Source organism: Dermacentor variabilis, chromosome 3, assembly GCF_050947875.1.
Source record: "Dermacentor variabilis isolate Ectoservices chromosome 3, ASM5094787v1, whole genome shotgun sequence".
NCBI lineage: Eukaryota > Metazoa > Arthropoda > Arachnida > Ixodida > Ixodidae > Dermacentor > Dermacentor variabilis.
The window spans coordinates 113,150,013-113,173,629 of record NC_134570.1 but is presented as its reverse complement, the minus strand read 5'-3'; the positions used below and the strand labels follow the sequence as shown (position 1 = coordinate 113,173,629).

General features: G+C 48.3%; 1 protein-coding gene across 1 annotated transcript; it reads left to right on the top strand.

Annotated features, from left to right (window-relative positions):
• The first annotated feature begins 1,221 nt into the window (after positions 1-1,221).
• Positions 1,222-15,475, top strand: LOC142576197 (uncharacterized). Its single transcript, XM_075686215.1, has 3 exons — positions 1,222-1,389; positions 13,600-13,715; positions 13,829-15,475. Exons 1-3 carry the CDS (start codon positions 1,337-1,339, stop codon positions 15,115-15,117), a joined length of 1,458 nt encoding a protein of 485 aa, XP_075542330.1. The 5' UTR covers positions 1,222-1,336; the 3' UTR covers positions 15,118-15,475.
• The last annotated feature ends 8,142 nt before the right edge of the window (positions 15,476-23,617 follow it).

The window sequence follows — 23,617 nt, the reverse complement described above, 5'->3', positions numbered from 1 at the left end:
TCTTCTGGCAGCACACAAGGTCAGAAACAACGGTATAATTGACACTTACAGCGTTAATGTCAAACAGTACTAGTTTTATTATGCGTTTCTAAAAGGAAGACTGGCAGCGTTGGCGAAGACCTACATGCTTTGCACATTAGCATGAAAATGGAGATGAAACTGCAGAAATCATGAAATGAGTACATAATATCATTACGATAACTTTATTTTAAAATTGAGGCGCCACATAGGCGTTGAGTGCCAAACCGGTTTATACGTGGGATACACCGAATTCGATAAAAGACAAAGCTGCCTTTCTAGGTTGTAGACAAATATGAAGCTCAATGAAAATTAGCTTAGAATCATGCGTAAAGAAGCATCCTACTTGTGTGTCCTTTAGAACGCTCCGGTTGCGACTCATTCAGATTATATATATATATATATATATATATATATATATATATATATATAAAGCGAGAGTCTGCTGGGATCCGTTAGTGGAGTTGATTATTCAAAACTGAAGGCAACTAGAAAGAACAACAAAATCTAGTGCAGTGACCCCAATGTGACCAATTACAAAATATTTCCGCCTAATTATTTCTATTATCCGTTTCCCATGTTCTTCCCAGTATGGAATTCAAGTGGCAAAGCCACCTGTATTTGTACAAACTGTTCATTAAAGTGTGGAGATTATGTGGGCACCCTGGAACCACTGACACAGTACCTAATACTATAGCTTCTTCGAAATCCTCCCACATGAGCATGTAAGTGTCACATGACTGTGTGCAGTGACACTTACATGCAGTGCAAAACATTGGTTATAAATAACCATCACACTTGCAAGGTTAGCATTCCGCGATTTCCTTTCATTAGAAAGAGGAGTGGTAAAACGGTATTGATATCAGGCATTTATATGACGTTATCAACATTATGAAGCGATCGCAATGGAAGCATTTTTCTTGAGGCATATGCTTATGCCAACTTTATGTGGTTTTTCCAGCTGAAGCATCACCTGTCACCACTTCGCCTCCGGATCACGCGCTCCTGGCGAAGCACTCTGCCGAATTTTAATACAACTTGCCAAACTCAATACGACAACGAATGTATACTGCGTCAAGCACTTCGGAATATGGCAATGCAAAAAAACACTAACCTTGGCGTGGAAGGTCACTGGATAAACACAAAAGATCGCCTCGTAGACTTTAGGAAAGAGCTTCGCATTTGATGTCTCCAAGTTTGTTCTTCCAATTTTTCTATCCTGCACCAAGTAAAAGCGCACGACTTTGCCTGCGCTATCTACACGATAGCTGGAATAATCGTCTCTCCGCACAGCGGGCTCACCGATACAGGCTGGAGGATGGCTGTTATACGCCCATGGCTGGGGCTGCTCGTTGTCGCGGTCTGTATAAGGTAAACTTATGTTTTCGTTTGATCGATGTTTATTATCCGTAATGTTAACGTTACAAACCTGATTTATGGTATAGTCCCAACGACAGTTATCTCTTCGTTTTGGGGGAAATTTGTTGCAGCTCTTGTAAAACTTTGACGCTCAACTATTTTCAGTGACGATAGTTCGCTAAACATCTGAACAAATGTTGTCCAAAGCTATCTAATGAACCTTCCATTTTAACCACCAGTATAAGCCACAATTCTCATTCTTACGCGAACTTCTAAGCTACCGAAATGAAGCTCAGCGCAGCGATTTGGACAGTTTTGATCGCAAGTATGCCATATGAGAAAAGTAAACGATTGGTTGCAAGTGGAAGAGCTGTATTAATTCTTTGTTGCACGATGATTCAAAATTGCCAGCAATAAACTGGTCCAGCTGATAATGCATAATGCAGTAAAATCTTGACAGTTCTCAGAGCAAGGACCCGAATGTACATCTTGCAGTATACATGAGGAGCCTGTCGACGTTTGACCATCTTGACGCACATCTCTGCGCTCCTTGATGTATTCCTTATAAGTTTACGAATATTAGTTAGCTGCACTTTATGCGATATCACGTGGACAACTCAACTATAGCGCAACATCACTTAAGGTTCATACGTGTGTGACAACCTAAATGCGTTTCGGAGAAACCGGGGCGAAATTCTGAGCCAGAAAGTGTTTGAAATCGTAATCACGCCCGAAATTTCGGACACTTATAGCGTGGAAATATATTTATTGCAAATCAGCGCGCAAATAACGAGGGCAGTAAATATATTAGGAAGGACGAAGCTGCAAAATACCTTGTGAGTCAGTTGATGTAGATTTTCTAGAGTTCGCTCATGCTCAGAGCCACTCGTGATACACAATGAGGTTCTGAGTCACTCTTGAGTGAGCCCAGCTGAGCCCCGGAGGACGGAATTCCTCATCGAGTAAACCGGCGTCCGAGTGGAGTACGCTGAGGCGAACCTAAGAGGGCGTGAGACAGAGCTATAGCGAGTCCTATTGAATGCGACGTTGTGTGAGTTTGAATAATATCACACCTGAATATCATGTGATGTCACGTGTTTCTGAGTTAGCCAAAGCTAACTGCGGTGCTGAGCTCACATGATCCCAAATTAATCACACTCTGCGCGTTCACAAGCAGGGTCCGCCAGAACTAGTAAGCCAAAGTGCAGCCATATAGAAAGTGACCTATGAGTTTAACTTTATTAGCTTAGTATTAGTTTATTAGTATATTAGTTTATTATTATTTATTACCCGCCGTGGTTGCTCAGTGGCTATGGTGCTAGGCTGCTGAGCACGAGGTCGCGAGATCGAATCCCGGCCACGGCGGCCGCATTTCGATGGGGGCGAAATGCGAAAACACCCATGTACTTAGATTTAGGTGCACGTTAAAGAACCCCAGGTGGTCCAAATTTCCGGGGTCCTCCACTACGGCGAGCCTCATAATCAGAAAGTGGTTTTGGCCCGTAAAACCGCATAATTTAATTTTATTGTTATTTATTAGTATAATTCATTATACGCTGATGTACAGAACGAAGTTTCAAAGTTAAGCTGAACTAAGCTTCGTAAATGCAAGGTACCAAGCTATATTGCAATTATGGCCGACCTACTCTTGTGAAAGGTACATTTTAGCAAAAATCTCTATATAGCTTTTACAGTGGTTGGCATTAAGTGCTCGCCCTGCCCTCTGTCCTACATCTTAGAGTAGAGGTTCTTTCTTTTCTTTAGTTCGCAGGTACTCATGCGTTCTGTCGTTGACATAACGCTCGCGTCATTGACTAATTGCTCATGAAAATCAAGCAGAGGCTTTTTTTTTTATTTCAATAACACTAAAATTGGGTTCAGTGCGGGACCTCTGGTCCAAAATTCAATCTCGCACAGCACAGAATGAACGACGAATCCAAATCAGTGCAACGATTTCTTACATGGGTGACGTGCCTGTAATGCACCAAACTTTTTTACGTACAGCTAAAGAATTTTTTATAAATAAAAATACGTTCCACAACAGACCTATCGTATTACCATTTTGCCATATTCGATGCACGGGTAAGTTACTTTAGGCGGGTCACGCGCAATATGATAATACAACGAAACGTGATGAAACTTTCTTGCCCGCATCACTTTAAAGTGATGCGCCGTTAACATCTAAACGGGCATGACACATGCAACTAATATTTCCCGTTAAAGGTTTGTTAACACGCGAGCTCACCAACGCTGCGTTGCGTCGATGATGATGACACACGCTACAGTATACCGTGTCTGCATAACCAACGTCCGCGGCCACAGTGGACGCGTCCGGGTGACGGTCGAGTGGAGATTGAATGTATTCTGGGTTGATGTCGACCATCGGCATATATTTGGCAAAATGCATCAAGCGCCTTTGTTGGCGGTGCCACAAGGAGTGGGCATGCGTCAACGGATCGCAATCTACCAAAATTTTGCGCGCTACAACACATACAACACATTCGTACAACACGAGAGCGGTTGTATGAATAGTGCAATTTTCGGATCGCTCGGTGTAGTCGGGGCGACGTAGCCGACTTACACTGGCGCACTTTCGCGCGCCGGGAACGTGTGAGTGTACCAGAGCAGCGACGTGCAAAACGTGCTTATAGTTCTGCTGTGAGTAAAGCGCTTGAATCCGTGCCATCTGGACTCCATTAGGCAACATACTTAAAATAAATTATGGGATTTCACGAGCCAAAACCACGATCTCAGTGTGAGGTACGTCGTAGTAAGGGACTCGGGAATAATTTGCACCACCTGGTGTTCTTTAACGTGTACTTCAGTCTAAGTACACGGATGTTTTCGCATTTTGCCCCCCTCGAAATGCAGCCGCCGTGGCCGCGATTCAAATCCGCGACCTCGTGCTTAGCAGCCCAACACCATTGCCCCGGCGGATAGGCAGCACACTTCAAATCAGGCTCTTCGTTTTTGTTTCCCGAGTACGCATTTCCCGTGTTCGCAAGATAGCTCCTTTTAAGTCAACATAGCAAGCCGCAGTTTAATTTGGCAGCCAGTCAGCAATAAGATGCGACCTACCTCCTGCCAACAGACCCTATTACTGCGAGTACTGCACCTTGTCCACCACTGCCAGTTAAGTGGGTGAAATGTTGTCCCTGGGACCGTTTAGGAAAGCCAATGCTCGCCCCCAGTTGCAGACAATGGCATTCGAAATCACCAAAGGTTCAGTTCGAGCAGTCTTAAGGTCTCCTGCTGACTTTCAGTTGACCTCTGGCGGTGAGAAATGTCGTCCGGGTCGAGTGTAAAAAACAGCGCTGGTGAAAGCGAGTTTGCCGCAATAACGAAAGAGCACGAAATTTCCGTTGCCTATTAGTCATACGAGCGCCGTCTTATATTATCGATAGGTCAAGTAGTTCATGTACGTATTTGCAGATAAAATTCATGATGAAAAATGTCAGTGGATTTGCTAGAAGGTTACTTCATTTGTTTGCCCGTATTTGTAAGCGATCGACTTCTCGACATTATTCTCAGACGATGAATCTCCGTTTTCGTTCAAAGTTTAGTCGACGTAGATCTAGGTTATCCATATCAAGAACTGCCGCACGGTTGATTTCGAGTATTATCAGCTTCTGTCCTTTTCTGTCGAATCAAACCTCTAGCACAAACTCTAAGGTTGACCGGGAACCAGGAAAAAAACCTGGACACAGGATAAACTCGCACGTATAGTCACTACATCGGATGTTTAACACAAGGAACTGGAGCATTCTCGATCGTCGCACTCAACGGACACCAAATCACGCACTGACGATGTCACAGAAAAACAAGACAATAAAAGAAGCCATATTTGCTTGTCCTGATCAAGCCTCCACTCACAACTGTAGAATCAATTTTCTAAAGCCAACAGGTTTCTTTTTTTTACTACTGTGCCAATTTCTGGAACACGACGGAATTACGTCAGCGCTCGGGGAGAAATGGGCATTCCTCTTCTGCCTGTGTGCACGTGACTTGGCGTAGCGTGGAGACACTAGATACTAGATACTAGACACCGCATGCTCTCTCTCCAATTCTTGTGCTTACAAGTCGAAAACCGTACCAACTACGATGCTGCCTGAACACAGTCACTAACCTAAAGCTGGGCAGGTGGGGCACGTAATATTAAACTGAACAGGGCACATTCTAAATGTGTTGTTATAAACACTGGCCGTGTCCGACATCTTGCTGACGGCGTAATCGCAAAGCGGCTGCACGTTCCGAGACTCGACCATTGTCGCCGTGCTGCTATTCAAGACACTTGAATGATAGAATCATCTTCATTATACAGCGATTAATGAGCAGCGAACTTTGCTGTGCTTCCACGAGTCAACGACGCCGCGGGTTTTTGCACCATTCAATATCCGTCTGGACAGCACTTCCAAGATGCGTACTGCGTTGAAACCAAAATCTACGCCTAGCCTCCTTTTTGTAACAGTGGGCGCTTCGAACCTGAACTAAGTTTCCTGAAAAATTAGTGATTCGCTCTCGCATTGTCGCGTCGAGCCTCTGAGACAACCTTTCATTGTATACAATGCCCCAGATTTATTGCGTCTGTAAGAAAACATGTCGCATGTGAAAAATCGAAGATCAGATAATAATGGCTGCTCGTCGGAGCTGATAATAAATATCAGTGCACGAAGACCAGTTAAATGACAATGTTAAAAACTTTCGTTTGGACACGCACTTTCTTAATATAAACCAGGAACATAGTTGTACGATGCACCCTGTAGTTTTTGTTTATATCATGGTAACGCATTATCATTGTCATATTGTGGTATGCACTTATGTTCTCCAAGATACTGTTGCAATATTTCTTTCGTACGTGTCCTGTTTACCTTTACGATATTTTTCACTGTCATGTGAAAATTATCTGTACCCACTTTGCAACAGCCAAGACAGCCAACAACACCCAGAAATTAATAAATCATTTAAAGAAATAATATACCACACACAGTCCCTCACACAAAAAATTAACACAGCAACATATTTGACAGCACTTGCCGCAAAATGGTAACAGCTTCCTCATCTGTGACAACTTGTCACCTGCAAGTGAGAAGCCAGCTGCGTTTACGGTAGGACATGTATCGACACTGACAACTGTCACGCACATCTTCCTAATCTCGCTTACTGAGCAACTGAAAGCTGCCGAAATTGCCTCGAAACCTGACATTTGCGACCAAGGAACATAAAACGTAACTATCGCCACTTAGGCGCGACTATCGAGACGCCTTTCTCTGAAGTAAAGGAAGGACGAGTACACGTTATATCTTTGACGTGCGATATCTGAATAGAGCCGTTGTCAAGAATGTCCACGCTCACAAATATTTCTTCGGACGCAAAGCCGTGTATTCCTCACCGCGACATTGAACATTTTTAAAATGCACGCACAAATCACCAAGTGGCAAATTCCCCATGGGCATTTCTCGAACACGGAGGTTAGCAGAGCGATACAGATTCACACTGCCTCCGTTAGTTTGACAATCACGGCTCTAGTGTATGTAAAGAAGCTTCGCGCAGCATCTATTGCGAAACAGCACGTTATTTGTGACCGTATGGATACGCTTTTTGAGTTGCTGAACCCCTCCCCGCACTAAGAACTTCCCAGAAGTGTCGATATGCAATTGAAAAATCTGAATCTGAATTGGTTCAGCTTATTTGGATTCAATCACAGAAGTTTGATGGTAAACGTCAGCCACAAACAGTCATTGTGAGGTAAATAATTCAGGCTTTCGTTTGGGAGCATATGTCTGCAAATTATAACTTTTCTATCTGTTTACTCGTCGGCTGCAGCGGTATCCACGAAGAGATCATATGTTGCCATATTGGAAAGATTCCAGGCTGGAATAAAACGCCGAATGGTGCTCAATCTGCTTCAGGGTTGAATCATGCATATTTGCATTAAAAAAAGTGTTCAAGAAGGCAGTTGGTGTCCGGTCTTGAACGAATTATTGTATGAATGAAATGTATTTGGGAATAGTTGCTCCGTGGCTCATGCTCGGGGGCAGGAACATGGAAGGAGGTATAAAGAAGAGGTGCGGTGCCACTAAAGACCAGACTCCCGTTAGCACTTCGCCACTCCAGGCGCCGACAGTAAGATCCACCTCTTCCTTGAAGGCCTACATCCGGTTGACCGTGCCGGTCATGTAGACAAAGTTCCAAAGAAAAGGTAGGGCAGCCCTGGCGAACACCGCGGACGGAAATATGCACCTTTCCATAGCGCTTGCGGGCACATGATGGAGATTACTGGCATCTTAGTGGCATAGGCAGGTTCAGAGCATGTGCGTGTGGGGTCCATCTTGTCAAGTCGAGCACTCAACCTGGAATGGTTATGGTTGCGTAGGATTGTATTGTACTTCTGGTTATCTGCGCTTTGCCACAGGCGCGTAAGCCAGCGACTCTTCCAGCCATCTTCGTAGTGGCTTCAAGTACTGGAGATCACTGTTTCGGCATCGGCAAGTTCGTTACCATGCAGAACATAGTGCCCGGGTATCCTCATGTGTAGCACAGCGGAACCTCGTTCATGCATTTTCGGAGAAAGCGCGAGAAAAACGTACTGTCCGGAGAAACACACAATCACAAGTGACTAAAAAATTTCACAGACCTAACATCGGTTGACACGTACGTGATGCAATTCGTCGAGGCATAAGGCGAGAGGCGACGACGCGCGTCGAGCTGGTGGGATTTCGGCGGCCCGAGGCGCGTTTTGCTGTTTTCCTTTGCGTAGTGTTTTACGACAGCGATGGGAGGCCCAAACGAAATACAGCTGCTGGGCGACGCCAGATGCCGCCGAAGTGAAACGGGACGCTCGCATCGCCTGCAGCAGGGAACGGCAGCGCGTTTGCGCTATCGCCGGGTAAATGAGTGCAGTACGCTTCCAACGGCACTAAGCCCCGCGCGCTGTATAACAGATAGGAGAAGGTGCTTATCGCAATAGGGTTGGCGGTGACAGCTGGGAATGCGTCGTGCGTTGGCCTGGCGAGAGATTTGCATGTACCGGAATAAGATACTGAGTGCGAGTCGGCGTTGTCACATGGGACGGGTGGGCGAGTATTGCGGTGCAGCTGCCACGGCGGGCTGCTAGTACTGTTCTCTATCGCGCGCGAATTTGATTGGGATTCACACGAGCTGAGGAAACACGAGTTCCCTCAGCTCGCCCCTTTGATTGGGATTCAACTTCGCCTGTTCTACTAACTTAACAATAGTCTCGTCAATGTCTTTTGTCTCCGTCACTGCTGCTAACTCTAAACGTCAACCGGCATTTCCTCAGGCTGGTTAAGGGACATGTTCACAATGGCTTCCCTCTGCCTGTAGGGCTTAAGTAGATTGCTATGGTACACTTGTGGTGTCCTTCGTTTTCCCGGTACCGTGATTATGTAGTTCGTTTCAGATAATTTCTGAATTATGTCAACCGGTCCTTCCCATTGAACCTCTAGTTTGTTTTGCAACGAGTGTTTCAGGATCATTACCTTTTCCCCCACTTCAAAGCGCCGCGTGCGAGCCGTCCTGTCATAGTACCGCTTAGCCTTGCTTTGTGCCTTACGCATTTTCTGCCCTGCTAATTCCTGAGAAGCGTGCAGACGGTCCAACAGCTCTAGCAGGTGTGCCACAACCGAAGGATCGTCTGCCCGGCCTTCCCAGGCTTCTCGAACAATGCGGAGAGAGGTGCAAAGGCAGCATCCGTAAACGAGCTCTGAAGGGGAACAACCTGTTGATTCGTGCGGTGCAGTTCGAAGCGCGAACATTGCCGCAGGCAAGCAACTCTCCCAATCGGCTTTGTGCTCATAACAAAGGGCTCGCAAAAGCCGTTTCATGACTGAGTGGACTTTCTCTACCGCGTTTGACTGCGGATGGTACACTGAGCTATGGATAATTTTAATACCGCACCTTTACAGAAACGTCGAGGTCAGTGCGCTCGTAAAGACGGATCCTTGATCTGACTGGATTTCTGCGGGAAACCCTACTCGCGCGAAGATAGATAAAAGCGCGTTGACGATCTCCGCCGAGCTTACGTCCTTGAGAGGCACTGCCTCGGGAAATTTCGTTGCGGGGCATAGTGCAGTAAGAATATGTCGATAGCCAGACTGCGTCGCAGGAAGTGGTCCCACGGTGTCTATTATGAGCCTGCGAAATGGCTCCGTGATAATGGGAACAAGTTTCATTGGCGCTTTAGCCTTATCTCCGGGCTTGCCTATGCGTTGACATGTGTCGCAGCTTCTTACAAATGCTTCTATTTCTCGAAAGCAGCCGGGCCACTAAAATTCCTGCAATAAGCGGTCCTTTGTTTTACGAATGCCCAGATGCCCTGTCCAAAAGCCACCGTGAACCAGGTGCAGGAGCTGCTCACGATAGGGACACGGCACCGCGAGTTGGCCGAATTGCGCACCCTTTCGACTGGTGTACTTTCTATAGAGGACGCCTGCCCTCTTGAGGAACTTCACGTTCTGTTTGGCCACACCTTCCTTAGCGTCCGGCCATTAGGTTACGCAGGGTGGAATCTTTTTCCTGCTCAGCGATTAATGTGGCCGGGCTTATATTCAATAACCTTTGCCTGCATTCTGCCTCGCGAGACATTTCAGGCTCTGCTGCTTTCCTGACTTCTTCATTAGCTGGCGTACCTTCCGCATCATCCCCTATAGGGCCGTCCGGTTCGGTACTGGTGGACGAATCCTCCTTTAAACCTGTTTCCTCCACTACTGGACCCTCATAAACTCCCTTGGCCGCGAGCTCCCTTGCCTTGGAACGAGTTAAGGCTTGCACTATCCCTTCCCTAAACCCGATTCCCCTGCGTCGTAGCAAATCCTCAGATTTGTTAGAAAACAAATATGTATACTGAGTCGGGAGATGTGCCGAGATGGCAGCTTCAGTGTCTAGTACTCCGAAAGGTCCTTTGATACGAATCTTGGCCACAGGGAGACAAACACTGGAGCTTTCCATGGCTTGCCTTATCCAAGCACATTCTCCCGTGAACTCGTCTTCCTCAACGTACGACGGGTGCACTACATCCATAGTGGCTGCTGAGTCGCGAAGCACCCTACACGGTTTGCCGTTTACCACGAGGTCTCGAATGCACGGTTCTAGCAATTTCAGGTTTTGCTCGTTACTAGTTAGGGACATCAACACTAACTTGGGATTTTTGCATCCCACGGAGATATGCCCCGTTTGCTGGCAGTTCTAGAAAACTATTGGTTTCTTGGCCTCGAAAGCCCTTTTCTTTTGCCTTTCTGCCCTCTGTTCGGGTGACTCCTCCCTTCCCTTGCTGTTCTCGTCACTACTTTTCACTGAATCTGACCTTTCCTTTGATTTATACTGATTCGACTTCGACCAACGTTCTGGCTTGTCGGCTCTGTATTTAGTCGCCTCCTTCTTAGGAGCTTCGTTGCCTTCGAACGCACGGCGGGTTACGTACTCCTCAGCGAGATTGGCTGCTCTCGTCATAGTGTCTACGCCTGGCCTATCCTGAACCCAATGCTTGATGTTTACTGGCAGCCGGCGGTAGAACTGTTCTAAGGCAACGCACTGCATTGTCTTTTCGGCATCGCCGAGTGCACCCTCTTCTCTGAGCCATTCCTTAAGGTTTACCTCCAAGGTGTATCCAAAATCTGAATATGACTCACTTTTGGTCTTCTCGACTTCCCTGAACATTCGCCTGAATGCTTCAGCTGATAATCTATACTTTTTAGGCAGATTTGTTTTGACTTCTTCGAAGTCATCTGCTTCTTCTTTCCCCATGCGGGCGATAATATCAGCTACCTCACGTGGCAGTAACGTAAGCAAGCGTTGCGGCCACGTGTTTCTCGCGAATTTTGCCTTCTCACACGTGCGCTCAAACTGCACCAGAAAAAGACCTATGTCCCCTCCTACTGCGTAGGGTGCCATCAAGTCTGTCATTCTGCGCTCGCTTTCACGTGCCTCTGTGCTAGGTCTTTCGCTATTTTGTGCTTTCAGAAGCTCAATCTCTAGGCGCTTCATTTCGAGTGCGTCGCGTGCAACACGGTCGCGCTCTTCTTTGGCCTCACGTGCGGCGCGCTCGCGCTCTTCTTTTTCCTCTATGCGCTTACGCTCTTCTTTTTCCTCTTTCTCAAGGCGCTTACGCTCTTCTTCTTTTTCTTTAATGCTCTCGAGGCATTCCGTCATTTCCTCGTCGTCTGCCCCGGTCGCTTCGATCGCCTCAATGATCTCCGGCTTTCTCTTTGATTCGGCAATTTGGAGGCCCAACTCTTTGGCCAAGCTCAACAATTCCGGCTTCTTTAGTGCCTTCAAGTTCATGGCTGCCCTTAGTGCTGCTAAACCTTCACTCTATACAACCTTGACGTACTCAAACTTCCATCAACGGATTAAAGAAAAATCACTGCTATGTACTTTCCAAAAAATACGTAAAAGCCAAGTGATATCTCGGTGATGAAAAGCCGTGCACTCACCATATGCAGTCATGATCCAGACACCTTCCTTCCGAACGTTGTTGCCAGGACGAAGAGGCTACGATCTCGTAGTTGTCGTCCAAGTTGGGGTCTCCAGCATTCCGTATCCCAATCGCTGCCAGCCAGTTTGTTGCGTCCTCCAGGGTAGCGTACCGTACTGCTGCCGAGAAGAAGCGGCGCCTGCCTATCGAAGCTCGACCGACATTACTTATTGGGTAGCGTGGCGTTGTCGGCGGGCTGCAGGCATCGGTAGATCATGGCGACCAAGCAGGGGCGAGACGATTTGCTAGTGCGAAACTTGCACTGTTTATTGAAAGGTAGTTGAAAGAAAATAAGAAAAGCATGAAGTATCAAGTTTCAAGTATGAAATCTATCAAAAGTACATTTCGGAGCCCCTTAAATAGGTTCTCTACAAGTGTGGGCGGGATCTTGCTTCCGTCGATGACACGTGACAGGCACGGAGAAAGGGCCCCTCCTCCTGCAATACCGATCACGGGAAGCAGAAGTCGATCCTCTTTTCGACGAATCCGGGGAGAAGGTCGGGTGAATGACCTCTCCGGCGCCGTGGGGTCCGGCCAAGAGAAGGTGAAGGGGATGAGGTAGCACCCATGATGCCACGACCAAGAGAAGGTGAAGGGGATGAGGTCGCCCGTGGGCTCCGACTCAGAGAGTAGGGTGAATGACCTGTCGCCACGTGGTGTCAGACGCCAACCCTAACAAGATCCATCATGCAAAAGGTGTAATGCCTTGTATCTGCACAAAAATGCTCAATTTGCGAAGACATTTATACGTTATAATAGTCTAAATGTAGATGACTGATAGCTTTATAAGCGATGAGAAACAATCTAAACCAAAATAAAGAAAGAAAATGCCCGTAAGGACACAGAGGGCGCAGAAAATGCAAGGAAAAGCTAATAGTAGGGGTGGACCAACTGAAATTTAGGGATGGAACAACTTGAAAGCCGTGGGTGGGCTAACTTAAATTATGGATCCGTCAAAATGAAATTTTCGAGAGGGCCAACATAAATTTGTAAGTCGGCCAACTGGAAATTTCGGCAGGACCAAGTGAAATTTGTGGTGGATCAACTTCAAATTTGGGGGTGAGCTGACTTCAAGTTTGTATGTGGGCCAACTCAAATTTAGGGCTGGGTGGACTTTGTGGGTGGGCCAGGGAAAATTTGGGGGTACGCTTACGCACACTTAGACAAATCCCGTGGAGTTTCTGCATTCTTTTTTATGTTCTCGATTGAGAACATTAGCGCCGGGAAAGCGCACGTAACGGGATCGTGTCAACGAGGTTTTACTACAATATAACCGTTTCCTCTCGATAGAGAATAGAACTCATCAATATGAAGAGCTATCAATTTGTACACGACTAGGGACCACAGAGCACTAGTATAATTCGCCTAAGATGTACCACTCGTTAAGTTTGGTTAAGTTTGGTTCAATTTATGTGAAACGCCCAGTACATTAGCAGTGGCGTATATACGTCATAGTGAGTTTGCAAATGAGAGAGAAACCTGAAAAAGGACACACGAAAGACAAGAAGGGTTTATTCTTCTTGTGTATGTTTTCTAAGCCCGCGCTCTTCGAGCCATGAAACATTGCACTTTGCTCAGTTTTCCTTCGTTCTGCCTTGCATGTCACCTTAATTGACCAGAACAATTATAAAATTTCTTAAGCAAGCATTACTGAGGAATTGGCGAATTTTTACTCAAGAAATTACTCCTGTGTGCACATTATAAAGCTAAATTTTCTATTCTTTCTTTAGCCTTACCTGCGCAGCACCATATCGGTCCATACCAAACGACCATAATGTGGCAGAGAAAGGGCACGAACAGAAGCAAGCGAAGTTGACTGAAAGACGCGACATTGGCAGTCAAAGAGGTGAGAATGACTCTAGCAGTGCAAGCAATATCAGTGACAGATACGATGTAGAATATGGTAGCGGGGTAGATGATAGTAACGTGACGAAAACTAGAACGATGCTTTTGACGCAGGTGCCTCCGATGATAAAAGCGACTTGACCATTGGCAGGGCATTAGAAGAGGAAGAGTCGGATGAGGAAGATGACACAGATTCATCTAATTCAAGCGAGTCGACCGACAGCAGTGCACCAGAAGACGATGAATCCGATGATGATGATGATGATGATGATGATGGTAGTGATGATGATGATGATGATGATTATGATGGTGGTGATGATGATGATGATGATAGTGATGAAGATAGTGATAGTGCTAGTGACAATGATGAAGATAGTACTAGTGGTAGTGACAGTGATGAAGACAGTGCTAGTGATAATGATGAAGATAGTGATAGTGCTAGTGATAGTGATGAAGACAGTGCTAGTGCTGGTGATAGTAATGACGATCGTCCTAGTACTAGTGCTAGTGATGACGATAGTGCTAGTACTAGTGATAGTGCTAGTACTATTGCTAGTACTAGTGCTAATGATAATGGTAATGGCAATGATAATGGTAATGGCAATGGTAATGTTGATAATTATAAAGATAATGATGGTAATGATAGTGGAAATGATGATAGTGACAGTGATGATATAAGTGACAGTGGTAGTGGTGATGACGATGATGATGATGATAGTGACAGTGGTAGTGGTGATGACAATAGTGATAATGATGATGATGATGATGATGATAGTGACAATGGTAGTGATGGTGATGATGATGGTGATAGTGATGGTGATAGTGGTGATGACGATAGTGATGATGATGACGACGACGATGATGATGATGATAGTGACAGTGGTAGTGGTGATGACGACAGTGATGATGATGATGATGATGATGATGATGATGATGATGATGATGATGATGATGATGATGATGATGATGATGATAGTGACAGTGGTAATGGTGATGACGATGATGATGATAGTGACAGTGGTAGTGGTGATAACGATAGTGATAATGATGATGATGATAGTGACAATGGTAGTGATGGTGATGATGATAGTGATAGTGATGATGCTAGTGGTGATGACGATAGTGATGATGACGATGATGATGATGATGATGATGATGATGATAGTGACAGTGGTGGTGATGATGCTGATGATGGTGATAGTGATGATGATAGTGGTGATGACGATAGTGATGATGATGATGATGATGATGATGATGATGATGATGATGATGATGATGATGATGATGATGACGACGACGACGACGACGACGACGACGACGACGACGACGACGACGACGAAGAGGACTCCAGTGATGCAGAGGAATCGACCAGTGACAGTGAATCGGAAGAGGAAGAAGAGTAGAACGAGGAAGGTGACGGAAGTTCAGTGGTAGTAGTGGCTCTTACGAGTCTAGTGAGTGATGAGACAATAAACAGTTGGCAAGGATTATGAATGAGCATACTTCAATGATGAGGTGGGCACCTAGTTAATCTGGACTGAAAAAAGGAAATATTTGGCAAACCTGTAGGACAAGAATAATCCATTAAATATTTACACATAAAAAATACTGTTATCTTCCCCCTAGATATACAGGCACATTGAATTTCGCCATGAACGTGTCACACAAGAAATACGCTTTATAATAACAGATAACATCTTTTTCGTCTAAAGACCTCTTGAATAACCCATTGACCTTCAATAAACGTTGCGCTCCCATTGCCACGGATCGTATTCTTTGAAGCTGACATTCTTGGATTTTCCAAGCCAAATGTCCCAGACGTGTGGCTCGACAACGTCACATTTTGCTTTAAATATCGTGGCTCTTAAGATCCTTACTCAAAGTGATCTCCCAATATACTTTTGCTTAGAAAAAGTTTTTCTCTGACGTGACGCATTTTCAATATTTAATCAAGCACACGAAACAAGGTGCTGCAAAAAAATTCACAGTTCCGCCCGAAAGGCGAAGCGCCAATTGCAATAGCAAATTAGTAGATAGCTGTACGAAGTAAGGGCAGTAGCTTTATCGGCCGTATAAACTTATAAAATTTCGCTTACTAACTAAATTAACAATGATACTATGTGTAAGCATGACTCAGGGAGGAAGTAGAAAGAAACAGACAGACGGAGACAGCGCTGTCCTTGTGTGTCTGCTTCTACGTCCTTGTTCAGCCGCGCTCACACATTCTATCATGGATTCAAACCAACTAGCCCGCCAACGTGTTCTAAATAACCAGCACTGTGTCACGCACGCACATGTAAACATGAACACGCTTCTCTCGATGAGCGCGGAAACGCACTGTAAAAATGCTGGAGTTAGGAATCGCGGCAGCAGCAAGCAGCATTGACCTTCAGGCATCTATCGCTTCAACGCGAACGAAACGTCGAAAGCACAGAGCATACGATGCTACCGGCACTACGCTTACTCTGCAAACATCGCAGATCCCTTTGAAGATGAGGCCCGCGCGGGCGCGCACTTTTGGCCACGTCGCATATCGTTTTCTACAGCTTTCAAAACACGAGCGCCGGCAGCGCGTCCCTACGCAATCCGCGTGGCCAACGCCGTAGTAGACTCCGCGGTGTCTACACACTGTACGGAGTGGCGAGCGAGGAGGACATCTGTCGTGTCCGCTGCCGGAGCGATGATGCGAGCGAAAGACTGACGCCACTCCGATGCAGCCACGTACCCGAAAAGCTCCGCGTTTATCAGACAGCCACGTTTTATCGCTTTTCCGCAATGACGTCACAGAGCCTACGCACACGAGTGCTTGGTCAGATCAGAGACAACCGATAACACTACATCTTCCTTCTTTTTAACACATAGAAAACAAATGAACCACAAGATAACCAAAGACTAGGAAACATACAAGTAGAATCAGTATGCATCGCGAATCGCAACAGCAGTGAACTGCAGTATGCAGCTCTCAAGTGTAGCCATATCGCTGTGGCGGCCCTATTTCTCGACCGTAGCGTGTAATATAACCACCGCGTTTCCCGTCCTCATATGAGGCTGCAGCCGGCGTTGAATTAGGCGCAGAAGGCTCTGCCGAGGCCTTTTGTTCCTCAGATTGGCCTGCAGCGTCCGGAGTCGCAGGAAAGTCATGCGCGCGGGTCATGCGCGCCGGTTCGCTCGCTGTACCGGACCAACGCGCATCTGTTTCTCTCTAGTTCAACCCCGTCGTCTGTCTGCACCCGATAAGACCGAGGCCGCATGGCTGGCCTCAACACATTTGCTGGAATTTTGCTGTCTTGTATCCATACCCGGTTTCCTGGGGCGAGCAGCGGTAGCTGCGTTACCGCATTGCGACGGTCGTAGTCGAGTTTTTGCTAATTCCGCACTGTCTTGTCTTTGTATCGGAGGCTCCTGAGACCACTCGTCATTGACGGTACTAGCGTTTTCGGGTGCATGGGAAGCCTAGAGCGCAACCGTAGAGCCCACCAATAGCTGGGCTGGGCTTGCACTCAACGGACCTGGGGAGTCCCTATAAGCTAGGAGGGCCAGGTAATGGTCAACCGATTTTTCCAGCATCCGTTTTACCGTCTGCACTGTTCGTTCGGCCGCTCCATTTGACTGCGGGTGCCTGAGTCTGGACGGGACGTGATGGAAGCCATAACTTGTCGCAAACAATGCAAATTCTGCACAAGCGAATTTAGGACCGCTGTCTGTTACGACAAGTTCTGGAATCCCGTACCTAGTAAATATACTCTTGATTTGCACAATAACCGCCACCGAGCTCGTGGAAGATAAAAGGGCAACCTCTGGATAGCGCGAAAAATTGTCTACGACCACAAGGTACAGTCGCGATCAATTTGAAGGTGATCGCTCGAGCGGCGACCGAAACTAGGAGCAGCGCCACGTTACGTCATCACCGTCACTCGAGAGGGAAACGTCACATAGCTTCCCTCTCTCTCTCTCTCTTGCTGTTCCCTGATCAGCTGTCACTCCCATCTAGCAACTTGTAGCTTTTCGTTTCTTTATGCCCCAAGAAACAGGAAGTGGTACACAGCGCGTGTCGTGTTTTGCATAGAGGCGTCATTGTTGGCCAAGATATGCGTGAGGCAGCGACGCACGCACATCATTGCCATGAAACGGAAACAAACACAAAAATATGGTGAGTCTGTCATCGGGGTGACGGGTGCAGCCTGGAAGAGCATAAAAGGGGAAGAAGGCAGCGCAATCTCTATCTTCGCAGTTCCGAAATCGGCCGCTGTGCTGCTTGGAAGGCCCGCCGATCGATGCTCGCGCGCGATCACCTTCAAATTGATTGTGACTGTACGATCTCCCGTGCAAATGGAAAAGGTCAACTCCTACCTTCAGCCAAGGCAAGCTGGGGGACTCTGACGGCATCATGGACTCGGCTTTTTGAACGCGCAGTCTCGCGCACTGTCGACAACTGTTTACCAGAGCTCCTAGCTCGGCGCTGAGACCGGGCCACCACACAGATTCGCAGGCCCTTGCGCGACATTTCACAATGGCCTGGCGACCAACATGCAATGAACCAAATATTTCACTTCTTAGATTCTGAGGCACCACGAGACGAGACACATGCAGAAGCACACCATCACATATTGTAAGGTTTGCTCTCTACAACCAGTAAGAGCTTAGCCAACTGCTCACTTTAGCGCGACGTGGCCAGCCCTGCTTACAATACAACCGAAGTTGTTGGCAGGTTGTGTCTTTTTTTTGCGTGAACCTTATTTTGTTCTAATGGGCTGAAATTTTCAGTTCGCTGGTACAGCCTCGTGCATATGGCTCGATACTTCACTGCAATCTAGCTCCCCCATCTCTACATCCGCTTCCGTGCAAGGTGCCCGAGAAAGGGCGTCGATGGTGCCAATCTGCTTTCCTGGGACATAGGAGACTGAAAAGCGATATCGCATCAGCCTCAATCGGAATCTTTGTATTCTAGGGGTGAAGCACATCAAGGGGTGAATGACCGAGTAACGATACGAGCGGTTTGTGATCGTTCTCAAATTGAAATTCCAGCCCTATCAAAAACCGTTCCAACCTTTCTGCTGCCCACGTCAGCGCAAGCGCTTCCTTTTCTATCAGCGCGTACCGTTGGTCTGTTGGTGTTAATGAACGAGAGTGATATGCAACCGGCCTCCTTTCCCCATCTGATTGCACTTACATGAGCACACAGTCAAGACAGCATGACGACGCGTCGGCGGACACAATAGTGCGCAGCTTAGGGTCGAATTTTGCGACGCATTGCACCGAGGTGATCAATTCTTTCAGAAGCTCGAATGATTTTTGCTGAGGCAGGCCCCAGTGCCACTCATTGCCTTTCAAGAGGAGGCTACAGAGCGGTGCTCACATGTCGGCAAGGTTGTTCACAAACCTTGCCAGATCGTTTATCATGCCCAAAAACCTGCGGACATCAGCAACACTTGATGGCGTAGCCATTTCGTTTATGGCTCGAACTTTCTTGGGATCCGGCGTGATTACCGACGCATCGACCACGTAGCCTAAAAACTCTACTCTGCGGATGCAAAAAGAACATTTTGCCCGATTGAATGTTGCCCCCGCTGCAACCAACCTTTTGAGAAGTGCATGCAGCCGTTCATCATGTTCACGCTTCGTAGCTCCGTAATCCAGAGCGTCGTCCATCACGTTCACTACTCCTTGAAGGCCATCTAAGATTTCCGCCATTCGCTTTTGAAAGTATTCCGAGGCTGAGGTGATACCGAACGGCAGTCGCTGAAAGCAGTACATACCAAACGGGGTGACGGATGTTGTTAGCTCTTGACTTTCTTTCGCCAATTTATCCTGGTGAAATCATGAATTGGTATCTAATTTCTTAAAGTATGTGGCCCCCGCCAATTCCCCAAGTGCGTCGCCTACGGTTGGCAAGACAAACCGTTCACGTAGGACGCTCTTGTTCAGCTGGGTAAGATCCACACAGATTCGAACTTCCCCACTTGGTTTGACTACTGGGGCCATTCCTGCACACCATGTAGTCGGGCCATCTACCTTACGAATGACTTTGTTTTTGACCCTTTTTCCCAAGTCTAGTTTGATGGGGTTCTTTTACGGGATGGATCCCCGCCGCGGCGCAAAAATTGCGAAGGGGACCGCCCCCTCTTTCATGCGAATGGTGTATTCGCCTGACATCATGCCCAGTCCAAATAAGAGCTGCGGATACATGTGCTCGTACTGTTTATAGCCAACCGCACCAAGAAATTTTACTACACCAAGTTGTGGAAGGCTGCAACGTAGGTGACGTGGCTGATTGCGAAGGAGTGCACAAGCCGAATAACACCCGCCGTGGTTGCTCAGTGGCCATGGTGTTGAGCTGCTGAGCACGAGGTCGCGGGATCGAATCCCGGCCACGGCGGCCGCATTTCGATGGGGGCGAAATGCGAAAACACCCGTGTACTTAGATTTAGGTGCATGTTAAGAACCCCAGGTGTTCGAAATTTCCGGAGTCCTCCACTACGGCGTGCCTCATAATCAGAAAGTGGTTTTGGCACGCAAAACCCCACAATTTATTTTAACAAGCCGAATAAAAAGAATAAAGTCAACACCCTGATACGCCGAGCTTACAAGGCGGCTTTCGGACTATTCGAGTTTACGAACACCAACAAGTTCCTGAGCCTGGGGGTACACAATACCCTCGAGGAAATTACGGCAGCGCAACGGACCGCCCAGCTGGAGCGGTTCTCTATGCCCGAAGCCGGCAGGCGCATACTTCGATACTTGGGCTTCACGCCCAGGGCGAAAAAGGCGAGTAGTGACGTTTCTGTCCCGGACGGGACCCGGCGCCGGATTCGGGTAGACCTGATCCCGAGAAACATGAACCCAGAGTTTAACAAGAAGAGAAGAGCGGCGAAGGCCAAGACCCTCATCGACTTTCACGCCAAGGACGAGCACGCAAGGTTCATGGATGTGGCAGAATACCAGGGAGACTGCGCGGCGTTCGTAGCTACCGTCATCGAGGCGTCGTCCGGCGTGACGAGGGAAGCGGCGAGCTTACGGGTCCGAGAGGCGTGTCAGGCGGAGGAGGTGGCCATTGCCGACCCCGGGTGCCAGACGGTGTTGTGTTATTCGCGAAGTGCAGTGCGTAATTATGCCAAGGGCAAAGTGTGTGGTGAGGCTGTGCACGGTCTGTGCTCGGCTGACCTGCAACGAGAGAATAGGTATTTTAGAATCAAGTGGTTCCCGACGCACGCGGGCAACGATGCGTCGGAGAAGCACGATAACCACAACGAGACGGCACACGCAGTGGCACGAGCGCTAACCAACCGCGCCGCTCCAACCGACCGTCCAACGTGGTGTAGTGCCAAGGAGCGCATGACGACGTTCAACGAACTTACACAGTTTCACCGCCTGGCTCGAAGGACTTTCCCACTCCCGCACCCGTGGCTGAGCCGAGGGGAGGCGGTGCTGTTCAGACAATTGCAAACTGGTTCCTTACCCACCGCAGTGTTAATGAATTATATGTACCCGAAATTATATGTGAGTAATGTGTGCCGCGTGTGCCAGCGGGAGAGGGCTACCTTGACGCACATCCTATGGGATTGCACCAAGTTTCCTGACGAAGCTTCGACAAGTACAACGATTCCGCCGCGAATCGCGGCTGCGGCGGAATGCTACGACCACAAAAGCCAAACTTGGGCCATCCAGCAGGTCTCGGCGGCTCTCGAAAGACAAAGGCCGGGCGAAACCGACGGAACGTTGCCCTTCAGGGCGATCGACCGCGGGAGTAACACGCGCTGGAGTTCAGTAGAGACCACCCGCTGAGAAGACGTCAGGGCCCGCGGCGCGGCGCCATTTAGTCATGGTGTCGTTCTGCAGGCGACTAAATAAAGTTGTTTCTCTCTCTCTCTCTCTACTACACCAAGTGCTTCAATGGTTGGGAGCCCCAACAGGGCGCACTGCAGTGACTTACAACGTACAGTGTTTGTCGCATTGTTTCCCTTTCCAAACAATATCTGCTGAAAAACAACCATTCACTCCAAGGCGCCGATTTGCAGCGCTTCTCAATAGCGCTTGTGGCCTGTCTATACGAGGCAGTACACCGGGGAAATCGGGCGGAACAACAGTGACTTGTGCTCCTGAATCAATTTTTGCGCTTACGCGTACATCATTGATAGACACTTCCGCGTATCTGGCATTTGAGCCGTTGAAAGTGCCGACAAAAAAGTTTTGTCCGTCGCCTTCTAACACAGACACGCCCTCCTGGCTGGTTTCTCTTCTCTTGTGACACACCACAGCGAAATCCCTTGATTCCACAGCGGTCACACCGCGCTGAACGTGTACGGCACCGGGCTCTCGGGTGGCTCGACCGTCCGCAGAACTGGCACCCATGCGGTCGTCGCTGTCCCGGCGACCACCCCTGGAGCGACTGCCGTTGCTGTGCTGTGGCGCCAGCCTCCCAGTTGCTGGACGGCGTTCTCGTTGTTCGTTGGGCCATGTCAAGTTCTCCTGTATTCGCCTCGTTGCTGACGGCCCGGAGTTCCAGTTGCTGTCGGTGAACTGTTTACTTGAGCCTGGCCCTCGCCAGAGCAGTCGCTATCGTAAGGGTGGCATCCATCTGGAGCGCTTCTGACAGCTCTGCGTCTTCGAGGCCGACCACAAATCTGTCGCGGATCATTCGATCTCGGAATTCTGCAAGTTCACAGCGGTCGTCAAGTTCGTGCAGGGCTGTCACAAAGTCGTCCGCACTTTCCCCAGGTTCTTGCTTCCGACGATGGAAATTTGCGCTTTCATAGACTATATTCTTCGTGGCCACAAAATGGGCGTCAAACTCTTTCTTCACTTTCTCGTAGCTTCGGGAGTCCTCTTCGCTAAGGCCGAATGTCTGGAAAATTTTTCTGGCCTGCCTACTCATGGTGTACAAAAGCGTTCGCACCTGGGCTTCCTCCGTTCTGTCGCTGAGCCCCGACGCGTAGCGGTAGTCATCGAATGACATAATCCATTCTGGCCATTCGGAAGTACGGTCGAAGTTGAAGGGTGTCGATGGCGGAATGACTGCCGGTGGCGGGGCTGCCGCTGGCGGAGCCGCATCGCGCAGACCGAAAGCCGGGTGAGCGCCGCAAAGGCAACTAGGATGGGGGGTCAATCCGACTTCTGACCCCACTTCCGATCCCACTTCCGATCGCGCCCCATGGGGCGCGATCGGAGATCTTTGTTCGATACGTGTTCTGTTCGGTTGCTGCACAACGTGTCGTGTCCGCTGCCGGAGCGATGATGCGAGCGAAAGACTGACGCCACTCCGATGTAGCCACGTACCCAAAAAGCCCCCCCGTATGTATTAGACAGCCGCTTTTTATAGTTTTTCCTCGATGATGTCAGAGAACCTGTGCACACGAGTGATTGGTCAGATCAGAGATAACCGGTAACACTACACACCCTAGCAGCCCTACCTCCCTCGCTGGACTACCCTGCCTCACGCGCGACAGGAGAGGGCACACATCTAGGCGGCGTTCCTCGCTCGCGCACTTGTGCTCTTGGGACAAAGGAACGACAACACAGTAGTGCAGACAATCACAAGGACATTTATTGCACCTTTTATGCACCAGTCTATGGCCAACCGAATTATTATCCATACAACATGCCCAGTGGCGTAGCAAGGGGGGGGGGGGGCGGCCGTGGGCCCCGGGTGCAAGGGGCCAGTGGGGGGGGGGGGGTGTCATATACGTCTGAAGGCACCCCTCTTTCCACCGGCTACACCCGAAGAAGAGGGGGAAGAGAAGACTTATGGGCCCCAGGTGCCAGACGACCTAGGTACGCCACTGAACATGCCGATGGACGCACGACAATGTCCGACTCACCACGACCGGATAGCGAGCGAATATGTTAGCCCCATGCTGGACACTAACGCCTCGTCGTTCGCGCGTACGGTCACCCAAACGGTGGCGC